General features: G+C 39.4%; 1 protein-coding gene across 1 annotated transcript; it reads right to left on the bottom strand.

Annotated features, from left to right (window-relative positions):
• Positions 1–1,903: 1,903 nt before the first annotated feature.
• Positions 1,904–16,910, bottom strand: LOC141553872 (uncharacterized). Its single transcript, XM_074285309.1, has 4 exons — positions 12,525–16,910; positions 7,857–8,045; positions 6,381–6,476; positions 1,904–3,700 (listed from the first exon to the last, which is right to left on the bottom strand). Exons 2-4 carry the CDS (start codon positions 7,978–7,980, stop codon positions 2,622–2,624), a joined length of 1,299 nt encoding a protein of 432 aa, XP_074141410.1. The 5' UTR covers positions 7,981–8,045; positions 12,525–16,910; the 3' UTR covers positions 1,904–2,621.
• Between the last annotated feature and the right edge of the window lie 387 nt (positions 16,911–17,297).

The following is a 17,297-nucleotide window of genomic DNA, read 5'->3' as shown; positions in this document are numbered from 1 at the left end:
TACTGGTAATTTATTTAAGATTTTTGCAACAATATTCATTTAGGAAAATCAGCTTATAATTTTTTCCTCTGTTTTGTCCCTTCCTGGTTTAGATATTGGTGCCATATTTGTGTCATAAAAAGTAATTTGGTAGAAGTTTTTTTTATCTGTTTTTCTGAAATTTATATAGTATTGTAATTGTCTTTTAAATGTTTGGTAGAATTCACTTATAAATCAATCTGGCCCTGGAGATTTTTTTCTTAGAAAGTTCATTAATGGCTTGTTCAATTTCTTTTTTTAATGTGGGACTATTTAAGTAATTTATTTCCTCCTCTGTTAATCTGGGCAATCTATATTTTTGTATGCAAATATCCATTTTGCTTAGATTATCATATTTATCTGCATACAGTTGGGCAAAATAGCTCCAAAATATTGCCTTAATTTCCTGTTAGTGATGTTTACTCTTTTCACTTTTGATCTTGGTAATTTGGTTTTCTTCTTTCCTTTTTCTAATCAAATTAACCAAAGGTTTTTTTGTGGTTTTTTTTCCCCATAAAACCAACTCTTACTTTTATTTATTAGCTCAATAGTTTTTTATTTATTTCTCTCTCCTTTGATTCTTTCTAAACAGGGAGTCATTTAATGTTACTCTTTGGAATACAAGCTTTGTTTTTTACTTCATTGGTCTACTCTGAAGATGAACCACAGTCTTCCCTATTTCTTTCTTTCTCTCTTTCTTTCTTGTAAGCACTTCTAATCATAGGATAAAGGAAATAGTACTTCTAGCTTCACTTCACATCACCCTTCTGGAAATGCCAATGCCTCCTGCCAGTACACAGAATGATCCCTGCTCAAATGCCTCTGCACTCCCAGTGTGCTGGTTGCTGGTTCATTCTCCCCCATGTCTGCATCTCAGCTGGGCCTGGCGTTTCTGATCATCTGAAGTTCCCTCAGTCTTTCTGGGATGGATTCAGCATATTGTTTGAAAAGTGAAATTTTTTGTGGTTCCTGCTGAGGCTCCAGTCAAACAGAACTAGCTCCAGGAGTCCTTACTTGATGTTTCTTCATAGCTAGTTGGGAATTGTTTGCATTTCATATGGATTAATCCCTGGCATGAGGCCTTTCTTGGGATTTTCTTAGGTTTTACTAAGAGGACCCCTATTCTACCAAGCTTTCTTGGTTTTTCATCAGTCTATGTTCACCCTGAGGCTCACATTTGTTCTGTTTGTGGGGGTAATTTGGAGAGCTTGGCATATTCCATCTCCCCAGAATCCTTTCCTTATTCAGAATCACAGAGATTATGAACTCTGTATTTCTCACCATCCCATTTTCCCCAAGTTAAACTTTTCTCTCCCCTTTCATCCTTTCCCTCTTTACTAAAGTGACCACTTCTAGATCTGCCCTCCCTTTTTTTTTTCCAATCCTCTCTTTCTTACCCATTTCCCTTTCGATTTCTGCCCTGCCCTCCTTTCTCTTAGTCTGTCTTTTCCTTCTACTTCCCTATAGGGTAAGACAAATTTCTATACCAAACTATGTATGTTATTTCTTCTTTAAGCTGATGAGATCAACGTTCAGCCCCCTACCTTCTTTTCCTAAACTGTAATAGATCTTGTGTCTCTTCAAGTGATGTAATCTACCCCATTTTGCCTCCCTTTTCCTCTTATCACAGTATAATCCTTTTGTTGTCTCTTAATTTTTTTAATATCTTTACTACAAAGTCAGCTTTTACCCACACCCTGTTTATGTATACTTTCTTTTCTTAAATAGCTCTTTATTTTCAAAATATATGCAGATAGTTTCCAACATTCACCCTTGCAAAACCTTGTGTTGCAAATTTTTCTCCCTCCTTTCTCCCCATCCTCTTCCCCTAGACAGGAATACAAGAGAGGACAAACATGTACAATTCTATATTTTTATTTCCAGAGTTATCATGCTGCACAAAAAAATTAAAAATCAAATCAAAAAGAAAAAAAATGAGGAAAAAAAACCCCAACAGCAAAAAAAGATGAAAATACTATATTGTGATCCACATTCAGTCTCTACAATTCTCTTTCTGGATACAGATGTCTCTCTCCATTACAAATCTATTGGAAATTGTCTGAATTTCATTGTTGAAAAGAGCATGTCCATTAGTTATCTTGTTGTGGCTGTGTATAATATTCTCTTAGTTCTACTCCACTCAGCACCAGTTCTGAAATCCTGCTGATTCTTATAGAACAATAATATTCCATAACATTCTTATATCATAACTAATCAGCCAGGTATATTGCAATAGGGATCCTTGTAAATTGTCATATTCCAATAAAAAGTCAAAAAGACATTTTTGTCTTTTTGTAAAGAAATAATCAATAATTAAGGCTTTGCCTGAAGATTTTACCACGCTGATTACATTCATGGATTTTCTCTATAGTGTGTATTCTATGATGTGCTATAAGATTGGTCCTTTATGGAAACATCTTGCCACGATGATTATTCTTAAGATTTCTTTCCAGTGTGGAGTCTTTTATGTTGAGTAAAATTGGATCACTGTGTTGAAGCTTTTCCATACTGATTACATACAGAAAGTTTCTTCCAGGTGTGGATTCTCTGATGTATGGTGAGAGATACCCTTTTTTTAAAGTCTTTCCACATTGGTTACATTCCTAAGGTTTCTCTCCAGTGTGGATTTTCTGATGTTTAGTAAAATAGTTTTTATATGCAAAAACCATTCCACACTGGTTACATTTATAAGGTTTCTCTCCAGTGTGGATTCTCTGATGTACAGTAAGAGATACCTTTTGTGCAAAAGCCTTTCCACACTGGTTACATTCATATGGTTTTTCTCCAGTGTGGATTCTCTGGTGTGTAGTTAGTGATTCCTTTTTTATAAAAGCCTTTCCACATTGGTTACATTCATAAGGTTTCTCTCCAGTGTGCTTTCTCTCATGCACAGTAAAACAGTTTTTATACACAAAAGTTTTTCCACACTGGTTACATTTGTAAAGTTTCTCTCCAGTGTGGATTCTCTGATGTATATTAAGAGTTCCTCTCCTTTTAAAAGCCTTTCCACACTGGTTACATTCATAAGGTTTCTCTCCAGTGTGCTTTCTCTGATGTACAGTAAGATATGACTTTTGTGCAAAAGTTTTTCCACACAGGTTACATTTATAAGGTTTCTCTCCAGTGTGGATTCTCTGATGTACAGTGAGAGAATACCTTCCTGTAAAAGCCTTTCCACACTGGTTACATTTATAAGGTTTCTCTCCAGTGTGGATTCTCTGATGTACAGTGAGAGAATACCTTCCTGTAAAAGCCTTTCCACACTGGTTACATTCATATGGTTTTTCTCCAGTGTGGATTCTCTGATGTATAGTTAGTGATTCCTTTTTTATAAAAGCCTTTCCACACTGGTTACATTCATAAGGTTTTTCTCCAGTGTGGATTCTCTGATGTATAGTTAGTGATTCCTTTTTTATAAAAGCCTTTCCACACTGGTTACATTCATAAGGTTTCTCTCCAATGTGGATTCTCTGATGAACATCAAGATTATTTCTTCTGAAAGCCTTTCCACACTGCTTAAAATCATAAGATTTCTCTCCAGTTTGGATTCTTTGATGGGCAGCACAGATTTCTCTCCAAGTCAAGTTACAGGGACTGTCATTCATGAATCTTTGCTTGTGAGTCTCTGCCACAGAAAGGCTTAGCTCTACAGGAATTTTTTTCATTTCAAGTTTGATTCCTTCTGAAAGAAATAAATATATACAAACAAGTAAAAACAAATATATACAGACACCACCCACAAAAATATACATAATCCCCTGGCCTTCACTGGCAGAATATGGACTCATTTAACTAAACAAAGGGGAAAAAAAAACCTTAAAATTTAAATGGGTATAACCAATCATTTTTAAATCATTTAAATCATTTTTAAATGTCATTAGTTCACATTCCAAGGACGACTTAATTTATAAAAATCTTCACACATGACCACATTGAATTCTCACAACAAACCTCTGGCATAAACAGGGTCAGCATTCTTGTAATATTCGCAACTCAGACCATGAACTCAGAATGGTTAATTGACTTGACCTAAATCCCCACCACTGAAACTAGAACAAGAACTCTGTAACTGGGCATGCTCTAACTACAATTCTAGACAGATTATCTACTTTCAATCCTTCCTTTTCGCTTTTATCGTCTGCATTTTCAATCCTTTCTTCATTGATACAATGCCATTTGGTACATATATTCTAAATATTCAAGTTCTTTCATGGTCTTTTCTACCTGTAAGCATAATGTAATTTCCTTGTAGTTCACTTTTCATTTTACTTTTTCTGTTGCAATTATCAGAAGGCACGTGAAGACTACTGACAGTTTTTGTTTTTATCAGAGGCATGAAATATTGCTCTGACCTATTAATTGTTTGGTATAGCCATTTCTTATTCATTTTTAAAAAAAAAAACCTTTAAATATCTTTGCTCAGTAAAATAAAAGTTTTTGTAAGAAGCACAACTTTTTAAAAAATGCATGGCATTTCTCATGTCCAAACATATGTGTCTCATACAGGAATTTAAGTTTATCAGTCTTTTGTAAGGAAGTGGACAGCATGCTTCACTCCACTCAGAGGCTCACAAACCTCTTGAAGGATTGAGATAAATGTTTCAATTGTACACAATTTCATGATGGCATGTTTGCCTGGGTTCTGAAAAAAAGATGATTCTCTTGTGCTTTCCTATCACCGATGGAATGAAACAAGATGTGTGCTTGCTCCCATGCCTTTTGTTTTCCCCTCAGTTTTATGCCGTTGTTTTTAATAATAGCCTTTTGCTTTCAAAATATATGCAAAGATAGTTTTCAACACTTACCTTTGCAAAACTTTTGTGTTCCAATTCTTTTTCTCCCTCCCTTCCCCCACCCACTCCCCTAGACAGCAAGGAAACCAATATGTTAAGCATCCCATGCTTTTTCCACATATTTTCAGCCATGTTGTCCAGAACTTCCAGTGAAGATAAACAGGGCATCAAGCTCAGTTACGGCACTGATGGTAAATTCTTCAGTTTTTAGAAGTCAAGACTGGAGGGGGTGGAGGGAAGGCTGGTGCCTGATTTTTTGTTTGTAGATGATTGCTCATTATTCAATGAAGCCTCTGAAGCTGGGGTGCCACAAAAGTACAAATCAATTCTCTGCTGCTTGTGCTAATTAACACCCAGAAAACCCAGGTCCTCCACCAGCCAGCAGCACACCATCCATCTGCAGAACTATCACTCACAGCAAATGCAGAAGATTTGAATGCTGTGGATCAGTTACCTTGGCAGTGTGCACACCGATAATATGATTAGCAGCCACATTGTCAGAGTTAGCTTGAGTTTGGGAGCTAAGTGGGAGAGGAGTGATAGCAGACTGACTACCAAACTGAAGGTCCACAGAGCCCTTGGGCTGATCCCATTGTGTATGCCAGTGAAATCTGGACAGTGCCAGGCCAGGAAACTGAGTCACTTCCATTTGAATTGTTTCAGGAAGACTCTGAAGACCACCTGGTGAGATAAGTACCAGACACTGAGGTCCTTTCTTGAATTAATCTGCCAAGCATTGCAATTCTATTGCAGAGAGCACTGAACGGATCATGTTCAAATGCCTGATGTACGCTTGCCTAAAAGAATATTTTATGGAGAACTCACACAAGCTCACAAGGTCCTTAAAAGAAGGGATGCAAGGACACTCTTAAAGTATCTTCTTAAGAACTTTGGAATCGATTGCGGGACAGAGGAGACACTGGCCCAGGACTGCCCAGCATGCCCTCATCAGAGAAGGGCAGAATTGAATTAGCCCAGAAACATGAGACATGCAAATGTTCACGCGGACTTTTTGTGCCTCAGCTGTGGTAGAGCGTTCTGAGCTCATGCTGGTCTGATCAGCCACAGTTGGACACACGACGTACCTTAACGTTAACATAATAATGTCATTTTTGCCCTAACCACCACCACGATGGGTCTGGCTACCTCAAGTCTCCCCCTCACTTGTCCAGTCCATCTTCTGAAGGCGTTCCCCTGACCATGTCACCACTCACTCACTAACCCTGTGGCTCCCCAGCAAAAGCGTCAAATACAAAATCCTCTCTGGGCTGTTAGAGCACCCTTTTATCTACCTTCTCCTACCCTTCTGGTCTTCTTTCACCCCATTTCCCCCCAGATGCTAAAATCCAGTGGTATGAGCCTCCCTTCTGTTCTGAGATCAGGACACTTCACCCCCCATGGGGGTTCCTCTCTATCCTTGTTGCCTAGAACTCTCCCCCAGCTAGAGCCCACCTTCCACCACAAGCCTTTCCCAGTCCTCCTCAATTTTAGGGCCTTCCCTCTCTTGACCAGCTCCAACACATAAAGGGTCTTGTAGTCATAGCTCTCATAGACCTGCTTTCACCTCACCTGGACAGCTGCTCCTGAGGCCTTCTTCCTCCAGCATCCATGGGGCTTCCCTTTGCTCAAAATAGGAGATCACATCTTCTCTGGGAACCGGCAGCCCTGGGCAGAGGAATCAGTCAGGGATGAGGATGGAGAGAAACTTGTCATTTAGGGTTAGGGTTCTCTTCAGGGAAAGGGGTATGTTTCCAGAGGCATTCCTTTTTGAGAATCCCTCCATTATGTTCTCCCCTAGCAATCTCTGCTGACCCATTAGTGCTTTTAACCCCAACCTGGAATACTGTAGTCTCTTCTGAGGAACAGCCAAACTCTCTGCCCCCCATCCTGTGAGGCACTGTTCTGGTTCCTAACCCTCACAGTGGGCAAAAGGTTATTATACCAGTCGGCCTCAAGACCCAGCTACAGGGAGCGTGAAGAGACATCCTTGGCCCTGCCCCCCACCCTGCTCCTCCCTGAGAGCTAGACAAATCTGATGTCCTCTTCCCTCAGGGAGTGTTTGCCTCTTTGGGGGGGGGGTGTCTCCTGCAGTGAACTCAAGAAACCCTAATTGGTCCAAGTTCTCCTCTCAGCTAGTCTGGCTACACCGGGGCCGGTGAGCAAGGAGCACAGGGTGGTTCTCAGGACTCCGGAAGTATACTTTCCTAAGCATTTATTTTAGGAACTTTGGGGAGATGATGGAAGCAATTTGGAGTCAGAAAACTTGGCCTTAGTGCAGCTTTTTTATGAGAAGGATGGACTCATTCTAGAGTTTCCATTTTCTCGAAATCAGAGGCAGTTGGTTGTACAGTGGGAAGAGTAGATAGTCAGGAACACCTGGGTTTAAATATGGCTTCAGACGGGTACTAGCTGTGTGGTCTGAACAAGTCACTTACCCTCTGTTGTCCTCAGTTGCCTCAGGTGTCAAAATGATATCACTGAATTTGGAAGGTTACTATAACAAAATGATATCATGTTGTATAGAAAGCACTTGGCACGGCACCTGGCAAATGAAAATGGATGCTTATTCCCTTCCCCTCCTTTCCCATCTGGGCTGGAACTCCAGAACACCTGGAGGAAGATTAAGGGCCATCCTCCTGCCCTAGGTGCAACTCAAAGCTGTCAGCCAAGAACTGATGATGTTGAAAAGAAGAATATTCCAAAAACTCTCTCAGGGAGGAAGCGATGGCAAGGAAGCCATCTTGGGAGCTTTGGCAACAAAAGCCACGTTCAGATGGTGGACGGACCGAGTGACCTCCGAGACTGCACATCTGACTAGATCTTTGAAGCTACCCAGAATTAGGAAGAGATAGCTTTCGGAGCAAGAAAGGGAACCCTCAGCTTCCTATCTCATGCTGCAAAGCCAGGCAGCAGCAGGACCCTGTCTCCTGGACAGAGAAGATCTGCACTTTTCTCTCTCTGATAACTGATACGTGCTTCAAACCCTGCACACAGGGGATGTCCCCTTTGATCGCAGACTCCGAGTTACCGGGGCATTGTCCTTACCCAGGGAGAGCAGGTTCCAGGCGTTGTCCAGCATGACCTCCTTGTACAGCTCCTTCTGAGAGGGGTCCAAGAGCCCCCACTCCTCCTGGGTGAAGTCCACAGCCACATCCTTGAATGTCACCATCTCCTAAATCATCAAAAGCCATGGGATGGAGAGCCGAAAGAAACACTGGTGCTACATAATCCAACCTGCATCAATTTATAGTAGGAAACGAAGCACAGAAAAGGAGTTTGTCCAAAGCTCTTATCCCTTAGGAGTGTCAGAGGCAGCCCTTGAAAAAAGCGTTTTAGATCATCAGTAGGAATCAAGCTGAGAAATACTTTATCATGAAATGGGTCTCCCTGTGGAATCAGGGAAAAAATTTGTGTTCTATCTGTGAGCTCTGTGGAGGAGAAAGGGAGAGTTGTGAAACTTCTCTATCAAAACTGATGCAGAGATATATTCTAAAGAAAAGTCTGTGGGAAGTGGCAGGAACACTGAATTCTGGGGAAAACCCCAAACATTTACATGTAAAAGGCTGGAGTAAAGGATGAAAACCTGAAGAGGTTTCTAAAAAGATACCCATCACCATCTGGACTGTGTTGAGTGGAATGAGATGGTTTCTAGGCAAGTGAAGGAGACTTACCTGTTATTACGCTGAGGGTTTGAGGTCACTGGTGATGATGTGTTCCAACCTAAGCAGCTTCTACCTTTGTTTATGGTTACTGTGATCTGTCTATGGCATATATATCCTTTAGTTATAAAAATATTTAGAGTGGCCATGATAGAGCAGAGCAGGCTAGATGGTTAGTGGACAGAGCACTGGGCTTGGAATCAGGAACACTCATGTTGAGGAGTTCACACATGGCCTCAGACACTTATCAGCTGTGTGATTGTGGGCAAGTCATTTAATACTATTTGCCTCAGTTTCTTCACCTATAAAATTTGCTGGAGAAGGAAATGGCCAATTGTTTTACTACCTTCTCTAGGAAAACCTCAAATGAATTTACAAATTGTTGAATGGGCCTGAAATGATTGAACAACAATGGTGATTGGAAAAAAGAAGGGTTCCTTTATTGTTTTTTTAAAAATCTAATTTGATTTTTGTTTGGATTCATGAAAATTTTTTTGCCCGTTTATGAGAAATAAATGATATAGATACATCCCTAGAACTATAGAAACTTAGGGTAATCGAAATTATCCATTTTGCATTTCATAATGTTCTCTAGTTCTTCTTTGGTCATAAATTGTTTTTCCCTTCTCCAAAAAGCTGAAAAGTAAACTATTCCTTGTTCTCCTAATTTGCTTATAGTATCACCCTTTATAGCTAAATCATGTATACATTTGATCTTCTTTGATATGGATTGTGAAATGTAAGTTTGTGACATATTGTTTTCCAGTATTTCCCAGCAATTTTTATCAAATAATGAGTTCTTATCCCATAAGTCATTGACTTCTCTCATTTCTTTTCCCAATTTTTCTTCTGTCTTTCATACTTGATTTTAAAAATTCATTATGAGCTCTTCCAAGAAAGTTCTTTGGGCTTGAGACCAATTCACAAGCCACTTTGAGGTTTCTTATATGGGTATTTGGTCCTGTTCTGAGTTGGTGTTTTGGTCTTCCCTGTAACCACAGTGGCTTTCTAACATTAAGATTTTTTTTTTCTGTTTCTTGCTCATTTTCTTTCTTTTTCTCCTATTTCCTGATTTTTAAAGTTAAGCTCTGCTCCTGGGGCACAGGAGGTATTGTCTCAAGGTTTTTGTGCAGCTTTGAGCCTTGGCTTTGAGTACAGAGGTCCCTTGTGTTTAGGGGTTGCTCACAACATTGGGGGTAACCCAACACAGTCCTGCTTGTTGTTGCCTGGCCTGGCAATTTGCCTTCTGTGTTGGGACTAGAGGCTGCCCTACAGGCCTGCTCTGCTATGATTTTACAGAGTCTTGGTGGCTAATCTACAGTGATTAAGACCTTCCCACTGGCTTTCCTGGACTTTGGTTGAGTTAGGCTGCACATCTCCTTTTTGCCGCAATGAAACTGAACTATCTTGAGCTGAAAAATCGTTTCATTCCATCTTTTCATAGGCTCTATCATTCTGAGCTGTCATTCCAAACTGTTCAGAGGCTTGGTTTCATGTACTTTTCAAGGGATATGGGAGAATTTGAGGAGCTTTCTGGCTTAACTCTATGTTCTTCCATGTACTCTTGAATTCACTGGTACTGCCCTTTTTGTGGATTCTTTTTGATTTGGCTCCATGCCTGTCTTTACTTCCCTCCTTTACTACCCCCTGGTTTCCTTTCAGGCCCCTTTGGAATTCCTTCATCTAGAAAAAGGCCTTTCCCAGTTCTCTTAACTCTAATGTCATTGCTCTAATCACTCCCTATTTGTGCTATATAAAGCATGTTTGTACATGATTGTCTTCTCTCTAACTAGACAAGTGGGTTTCTTGATAGCATCAACTTTGATTAACTACTATAGGGGCTCAATCAAATCCTATGGACTAACTCTAAGCTTGCTAGTAGGGACTGTTGATTCAACTTCAAGTAATTAGGGAGGGGTTTAACTTGTCAGATCGCCTGGGTTGGGGTATTGTTGGCCTCTTGAATAAAAAGACCAGTGTGACTTCCAACTGGATCACAACTACCTTCAGAGTTCAAGTTGCATTCCATACTGAGACTTATAGAGAAGGCACGTGGCCATGCTTCCTTAATCCTCTGGAATTGTGGCAAATCATTGCACAGAGCAGAATTCCTAAATCTTTCCAGGTACTGTTGCAACATTGTCTTCATATAAACTAGCGTTCTGATTCTGTTCCCTTTGTTAAGTGTCAATTCACACAGATCTTCCCAAGCTACTCTATACTGTCCCTTCATCACTTTTTTACAGATAATACAAAGTACTCCATCCCATTTCTACATCATTACTAACTTCAGCATTCACCTTAAAGCCAGTCTCTGCACTCTCCTGGAGCAGAGTCTGGGTTGAACTCATGTTTTCCTGGGTCCTCTTGGGGATCATTGAATGTTTCATTATTCTAGGATCTCAAGGACAGCATATGCTGAGGATCTGCCAGCCTTCAGTGCCCCTAAAGTGGTCTCATCTGTGGGACTGAGACTCCCCTTGTCCACTATAAGCTTCTGGGAAGCTTAGCTGTTCTATGTTACTCTGTGATTCCTGCCTTGGTGATTCTAGGAACTAACACTGAGCCCCATCTTCATCCGAGGATTTGAGCAAGATTGATTCTGAACCTGCTCCTCTTTAAGTATTCTATCTAGAGTCTGCAGCTGCTCCTTGTGCTCAAATGCTTTCACCTATCCTATCCAGCTTCACCAGCTAGGCTGCAGCTTGTGCTCCTCACTTTCTCTTTTCTTCATATCTCAGAAGTATTATAATTTTTTTTCCCCTGAGGCAACTGGGGTTAAGTGACTTGCCCAGGGTCACATAGCTAGGAAGTGTTAAGTGTCTGGGGTCAGATCTGAACTCAGATCCTCCTGACTTCAGGATATCCACTGTGCTACCTAGCTGCCCTCAATATAATCTTACATAAATAACTATGAATGCATATGAATATATATGTGAGTGATTAGATATCTATGTATATGTATATATATATATATATGTGTATATATGTGTGTCTGTATGTATACATATATGTATATAATTATAGCCTTCTTGGGGGATGGTGAGGAAAGGGAAAAATGGGGGAAAAAAAAGAATAGGATAAAAAATACAGAATAGAGGCCGAAAGATACAAGAAAGCAAAGTGCTGAATGCAATATGTAGTTTTTGTTATATAGGCTTCTTCAAAATGGAAATTTATTGCTTTATATTTTGAATCTTATTTTCTGCTCTGCACATTTTTTCTTTTCCTATTTTGTATTTAAGTTTAAAAGAAAAAATTCAAGAGGCTGAAAAAAAAAAAGAAAATGTAAAGAATTTAAGTATCATTAGACTAATTGAATGCCATTAAAAATGCCTTAAATGCCTTAAAGAAGTCTTGCATAATGCCATCTATAACACAAATATGGAACTGATATCCAAACCAGGAAGAGCCAAAACAGAAAAAGAAAATTAACAGACTAATCTTCCAAATGAATATTGATACAAAAAATTTAAATAAAATATTAGCAAAGAGATCACAAGAACTTATTAGCATGATAATAGACTAGGACCAAGAAGGATTTATACCAGGAATTCAGGGCTGGTTCAGTATAAGGAATTTGACCATATCAATAACAAAACCAACAGAAATCATATTATAATCTCAATAGATGCAGAAAAAGCTTTTAACAAGATACAGCATCCATTTCTATTAAAAATACTAGCGAGTATGGAAATAAATGGAGTTGTCCTTAAAATGACAAGTGGCATCTGTCTAAAGCAAGCATTATGGGGAGAGGTTAGACACATTCCCAATAAGATCAGGGTGAAACAAGAATGATCACTGTCACCACTGTTCTTCAATATTGTACTAGAAATGTTGGCTTTAGTAATAAGAAAATAAATTTTTTTTCAAGGAACTAAAGTAAGCAAGGAGAAGATAAAACTATCACTTTTTTGTAGATGACATGATGGTACACTTAAAGAATGCCAGAGAATCGCCCCAAAATGTTCTATTACTCCATCTCTGCAGAATTCCCAATCAGGAGTTCCGGCAAAAGCCAGGACACATGGAGGACTTGACTGAGACTTACCTGGGATCTGCAAACACAGAACTAGTTTCCAGAAGGCAGATGGACGTCAGGGCCAAGGGAAGGCAGAGCGATTTCAGCAGCAGAGAAGCCAAGCGATCTCAGCATCAAGTGATAGATAAAGAGGAGAAAGATCACAGCTTCAGAGAAAGCTTCAGCTCAGACCCACCAGGCCATTCTGGGAGCAATCCTCCCGGTCCCAAGGTATACCACTCTGTCCAGCCCTTGAGGCCTCCTTTTCCTCCAATCACAGCCAGGGCTCAAGGACCTTGCCTGCTTCTCTTAACTAATTCTCCTCCTCCATCCCAAGTAGAAAAGACAGTCAAGATTATCTCTTTCACTCTAAACTCCTCCCAGGCCTCCAAACTCCACCCTAATATCCCAGACTCCACTTGGGTTAGGCTACCACCCACCAGGCTGGTCATCTCTAAAAACTCCATTTCTTCCACTCCTTTTCTCCTGAGTCAAAATTCTACCATGCTACAGAGTAATGGCAAATCATGAACCCTAGTCTTGGAAGAACTGGTTAGCAAATAGCTCTTGGGAAAATGGGGAGGTTATAATCCATTTGTAACTGTCAATCTGATACAGGAAATCACAAGTCTGATCTTGAACCCAGATTCCTTAATCCTATCTTGCCCTACAAGCCAACCCCACCTCTGTTAAGTACCACTAATTAACCTTTCTATAGTTCTGCAGACACTCACTAAGTTTTCTAGTGAGCTGAACTAAAGGTAAGTACCACTACTTAACTCTCAAAGAACTGAATTAATGTTAAGCAGCACCATTTAAGCTTTCTATAGATTTGAACTACCACCAATCAAACTTTCTATAACTTTACTGAAGCCTATTCAAGCCTAAAACTTCTCTATTGTTTCCAAAGCCCCAAAGACCTAACTCTGATCATATAACTAAGTACTCTGGCTATCCAACTAGCAGAACTCTAATCTCACCTAAGAGTTTTTGTTCACTGAAGGACAGAGATCTCTTCATGATTTAAAATAAACTTTTACTTTTTTTATTTTAGAAAATTGAGTAAATTATTTTACTAAACCCGTGCCTTGTCTCACATATGATAAGCCTGGATATCACCAACAAATCCAGATTGAATTGGACTGTTTCTTCCACTCAGATGTATTCTCCCAAGTAGATCAGACTTTCATGCGGTTACACTGAAAATTGAGCATTAAGGCAATAGGATGAGGAGCTATATATAGGCATAAGAATGAAATGTAATTGGATCAGAATCTCACTTCCACTTCAAATGCAATCAACCCAGAGTATCAGAATTGATAGTGGATGAAATTAATTTTCTAGATAATTCAGAAATGCATTGAACTGAATTGATGTGTGTGATTACAACGTTTAAAAATTATTCCACTTAACTTTAAAATGAATTAGAATAACTTGCTCTTTGAGAAAAGATTAAAAAAAAAAAAACAAAACCTTCTTGTAAAGGTCCTGTCATCTCTAAACTATCCTTCCAGACTGCCTTCTCAACTCAATCTCCTAGACTAACTCCTCTTTCTAACCCTCCTCTTTCATCCTAGCAGAGAATGGGCTAGTGAGAACTCAGGGGCCTGTGGGAAACACTTCAACCAATGTACTTCCTCCCTCTAAAGGTGCAAATTCCTTTAAACATGTAAACTCTACCTCAGAAGTCTAAAGGTGTAAAGTCCCTTCATAGGCCTGAAGCAGAGGTGTGAATTCTGAGCCAGAGAATTGTTTAGACAACCTGAATTATCACCTTATAATCTTAACATCTCCCCGTTTCTTTTGATTTAGAATATAGGATGGTCATGGTCTTGAAATATAAATCCATCAATATGGGAGGTATTATACATAATTACATAAATTACATAAACACATAGTAACATAACACATGCTAGAAGTGATGTAACAACATGATCAAATAATCATAAATTGAGAATTTCTACATGTCCATAACTCCATTCTCCATTAGTTCATGTGCCAAAAACCCAATAATTCCTGCAAATTTTGAAGTCCTCCAATAGTTTCATCTTGTGTCAGGAAATCCAATGATTCCTGTTGATTTTAAAGTTCTTTAACAGTCTTCTGATTAGCCATGCTCTTTCATGTCAAATGTTTCTTAGACTTTCTCCTTTATTTTGAGGTCTTTCTCTTTTTCTGTCTCTCTCTGATGGACAAGGCGAATATGACTCATTGGCACCCATCTGATTCCTTCTCCATCTGAAGAAATACAAGCAAAACCTCTCCAGCAGTTAACCTATCTGGTCCCTTCCATTCACCACTTTCTGGGTCTCTCCACATCACCTGGCGATTATCTAAGGACAGTGGAGCTGCTCTCACCAGACACTGCCCTTCTGGTGGGTTATTATAAAACCTGTCTGCCAAAGCCAGTGCATCTTTGTCAAAAATTAGAAAATTAATGGTATAGAGAACTAAATTTAGAAGTTCTCTAGGGTTACCTGTGGCTCCCCCTTTATTTTGTTTTTGGAGGAGTGTCTTAATGTCTCTGTTTCTTTTCTCTACTATTGCCTGACCTTGTGGATTAAAAGGTATTCCAGTAGTGTGTAAAATCTTATACTGTGCATAAAAGTGTGCAAAGTATTTAGAACTACATGCAGGTCCATTATCTGTTTTTATTTCTTGTGGCACACCCATAACTGCAAATGCTTGGATAAGGAATTCAGCGACCACTCGGGCTGTCTTTTTTGCTGTTGGCACTGCAAAAGTGAATCCTGAAAAGGTATCTACTACCACGTGGATGAAAGACGACCAAAAGATTTATAGTGGGTCACATCCATCAGCCAGATATCATTGGGTCCCAAACCACAAGGATTCTTGCCTGGAGGGAGTGTAGTAGCATGGAAAGGAAGGCAAGCTGTAGAGCTTTTTATATGCTCCTAGCTTCCTCTCTTGTTATTCCAAATTGTAAACATAAAGCTCAAGCAGCCTGATGATATTTAGAATGAGATTCTTGGGCTTCTTGAAATAAAGGACTACTGGCTAACATAGTTAAAAGGCTATCTGCCTTTGAATTTCCATCAAAAATAGGACCTGGGAGTCCACTATGTGAGTGGACATGCAAGATATAAATCTTGCCTGGATGTTTTCTCACTTGCTCTTGAAGTTCCTTAAAGAGCTGATAAATATTAGAGGCTGCAAATTTTATTTGGGCTGTGGCAATTCTTTGTACCACACCTACTGAATAGGCTGAATCAGTAATTATATTTGTCTCCTGGGTAACAAGTAAGAGCTAGCATGATTGCAAATAATTCATTCTGCTGAATGGACTGAAAAGGAGTCCTGACTACTCTATGGTTAAATCATGAGAGTATATGGCACAAATATTTTCTTTGGAGGCGTCTGTAAAGATTGTTGATATTTAAGAGGAACCTTAGAAACCTTTTCTTCAAAAATCCATCTCCAATTAGGTAGTAGCCAGGTTATCTTTAATGGAGATCCATGTGCAAAATTTGGAGCTGTGGCCAATAAAATTTGCCATTCTGGGATGGTCTCACAGCATACATTAATTTGTGCATTAGTATAGAATGTGTATATTTTTTCAGGACTTATGCCAGATAATTGTATTACTCTCTTAATAGCCTTTAATAAAATTCTAGCCACAAGCACTGGGTGAGGAGTAAGGCTTTGTTCTGGTTGTGCTGGGAGGTTCACCCACTCAATCACACTGTCTCCTTGATGAAGGACGGCTGTGGGTGCTTCTTTTGTAGCAAAAACTGATATTTCCAAGGGTTTTTGAGTGACTCTTTCAACCACATTGGATAAAGCCAGTTCAACTTCTCTCAAAGCCTCTTGTGCTTCTTTTGTAAGCTGGCGTGGTGAATTTAAAGCACTGTCTCCCCTTAAAATGTTATATAGAGGTTGTAGTTAATTGGTAGTTAAGCCTAACACTGGACACATCTATTGGATATCTCCTATTAATTTTTGGAAATCATTTAAGGTGTTCAACTTCTCTGTTCTTAAAGAAAGTTTTTATATTGTGAGTGTCTTAGGGTATACTTCATATCCTAAATATTGAAAAGGAGCATGTCTTTGAATTTTTTCTGTAGCTATATGTAGCTTGTAGTACTTTAGTGTTTCCATGGTCTTTTGTAGACATGCTTCTAACATTTGTTCCTCAGGTGCACATCCCAAAATATCATCCATATAATGTAACAATATTACTTTTGGAAAGGCTTTTCTTACTGGAGCATGAGCAGCAGCAACATACATTTGGCACATAGTAGGGCTGTTTTTCATTCCCTGTGGCAAAACTGTCCATTCATATCTTTTATAAGGCTCAGCCAAATTAACACTAGGCACTGAAAAAGCAAATCTTTTCATATCCTCCTTATCTAGAGGGATAGAATAGAAACAATCCTTAATGTCTATAACCCAAAGAGGCCATTGTCTTGGCAACTGAGTAGGAGATGGAAGTCCAGGCTGAAGAGTTCCTATAGTTTCCATCTGTTCATTTACTCTTCTTAGATCAGTTATCATCCTCCATTTTCCAGATTTCTTTTTCACCACAAATACTGAGGAATTCCAAGGACTTAGAGAAGGACGCAAGTGTCCTTGGTCAAGTTGTTCATTCACTATGTCTAATAAGGCCTGAATTTTATCACTTCTTAAGGGCCACTGTTCTACCCACACTGGCGAATCAGTCTTCCACTGAATAGGAACCGGTGAAAGTGCAGGTAGGCCTTCAACAGCAGCCCTGCTTAAAAAGCTGAAGTGCTTATTTGTAATCCTATCTGCTGTAAAATGTCTCTTCCCCACAGACTGATG

Source organism: Sminthopsis crassicaudata, chromosome 2, assembly GCF_048593235.1.
Source record: "Sminthopsis crassicaudata isolate SCR6 chromosome 2, ASM4859323v1, whole genome shotgun sequence".
Lineage (NCBI taxonomy): Eukaryota > Metazoa > Chordata > Mammalia > Dasyuromorphia > Dasyuridae > Sminthopsis > Sminthopsis crassicaudata.
Note: the sequence above shows the minus strand (reverse complement) of the source record. Positions and strands in the feature narration are given on the sequence as shown.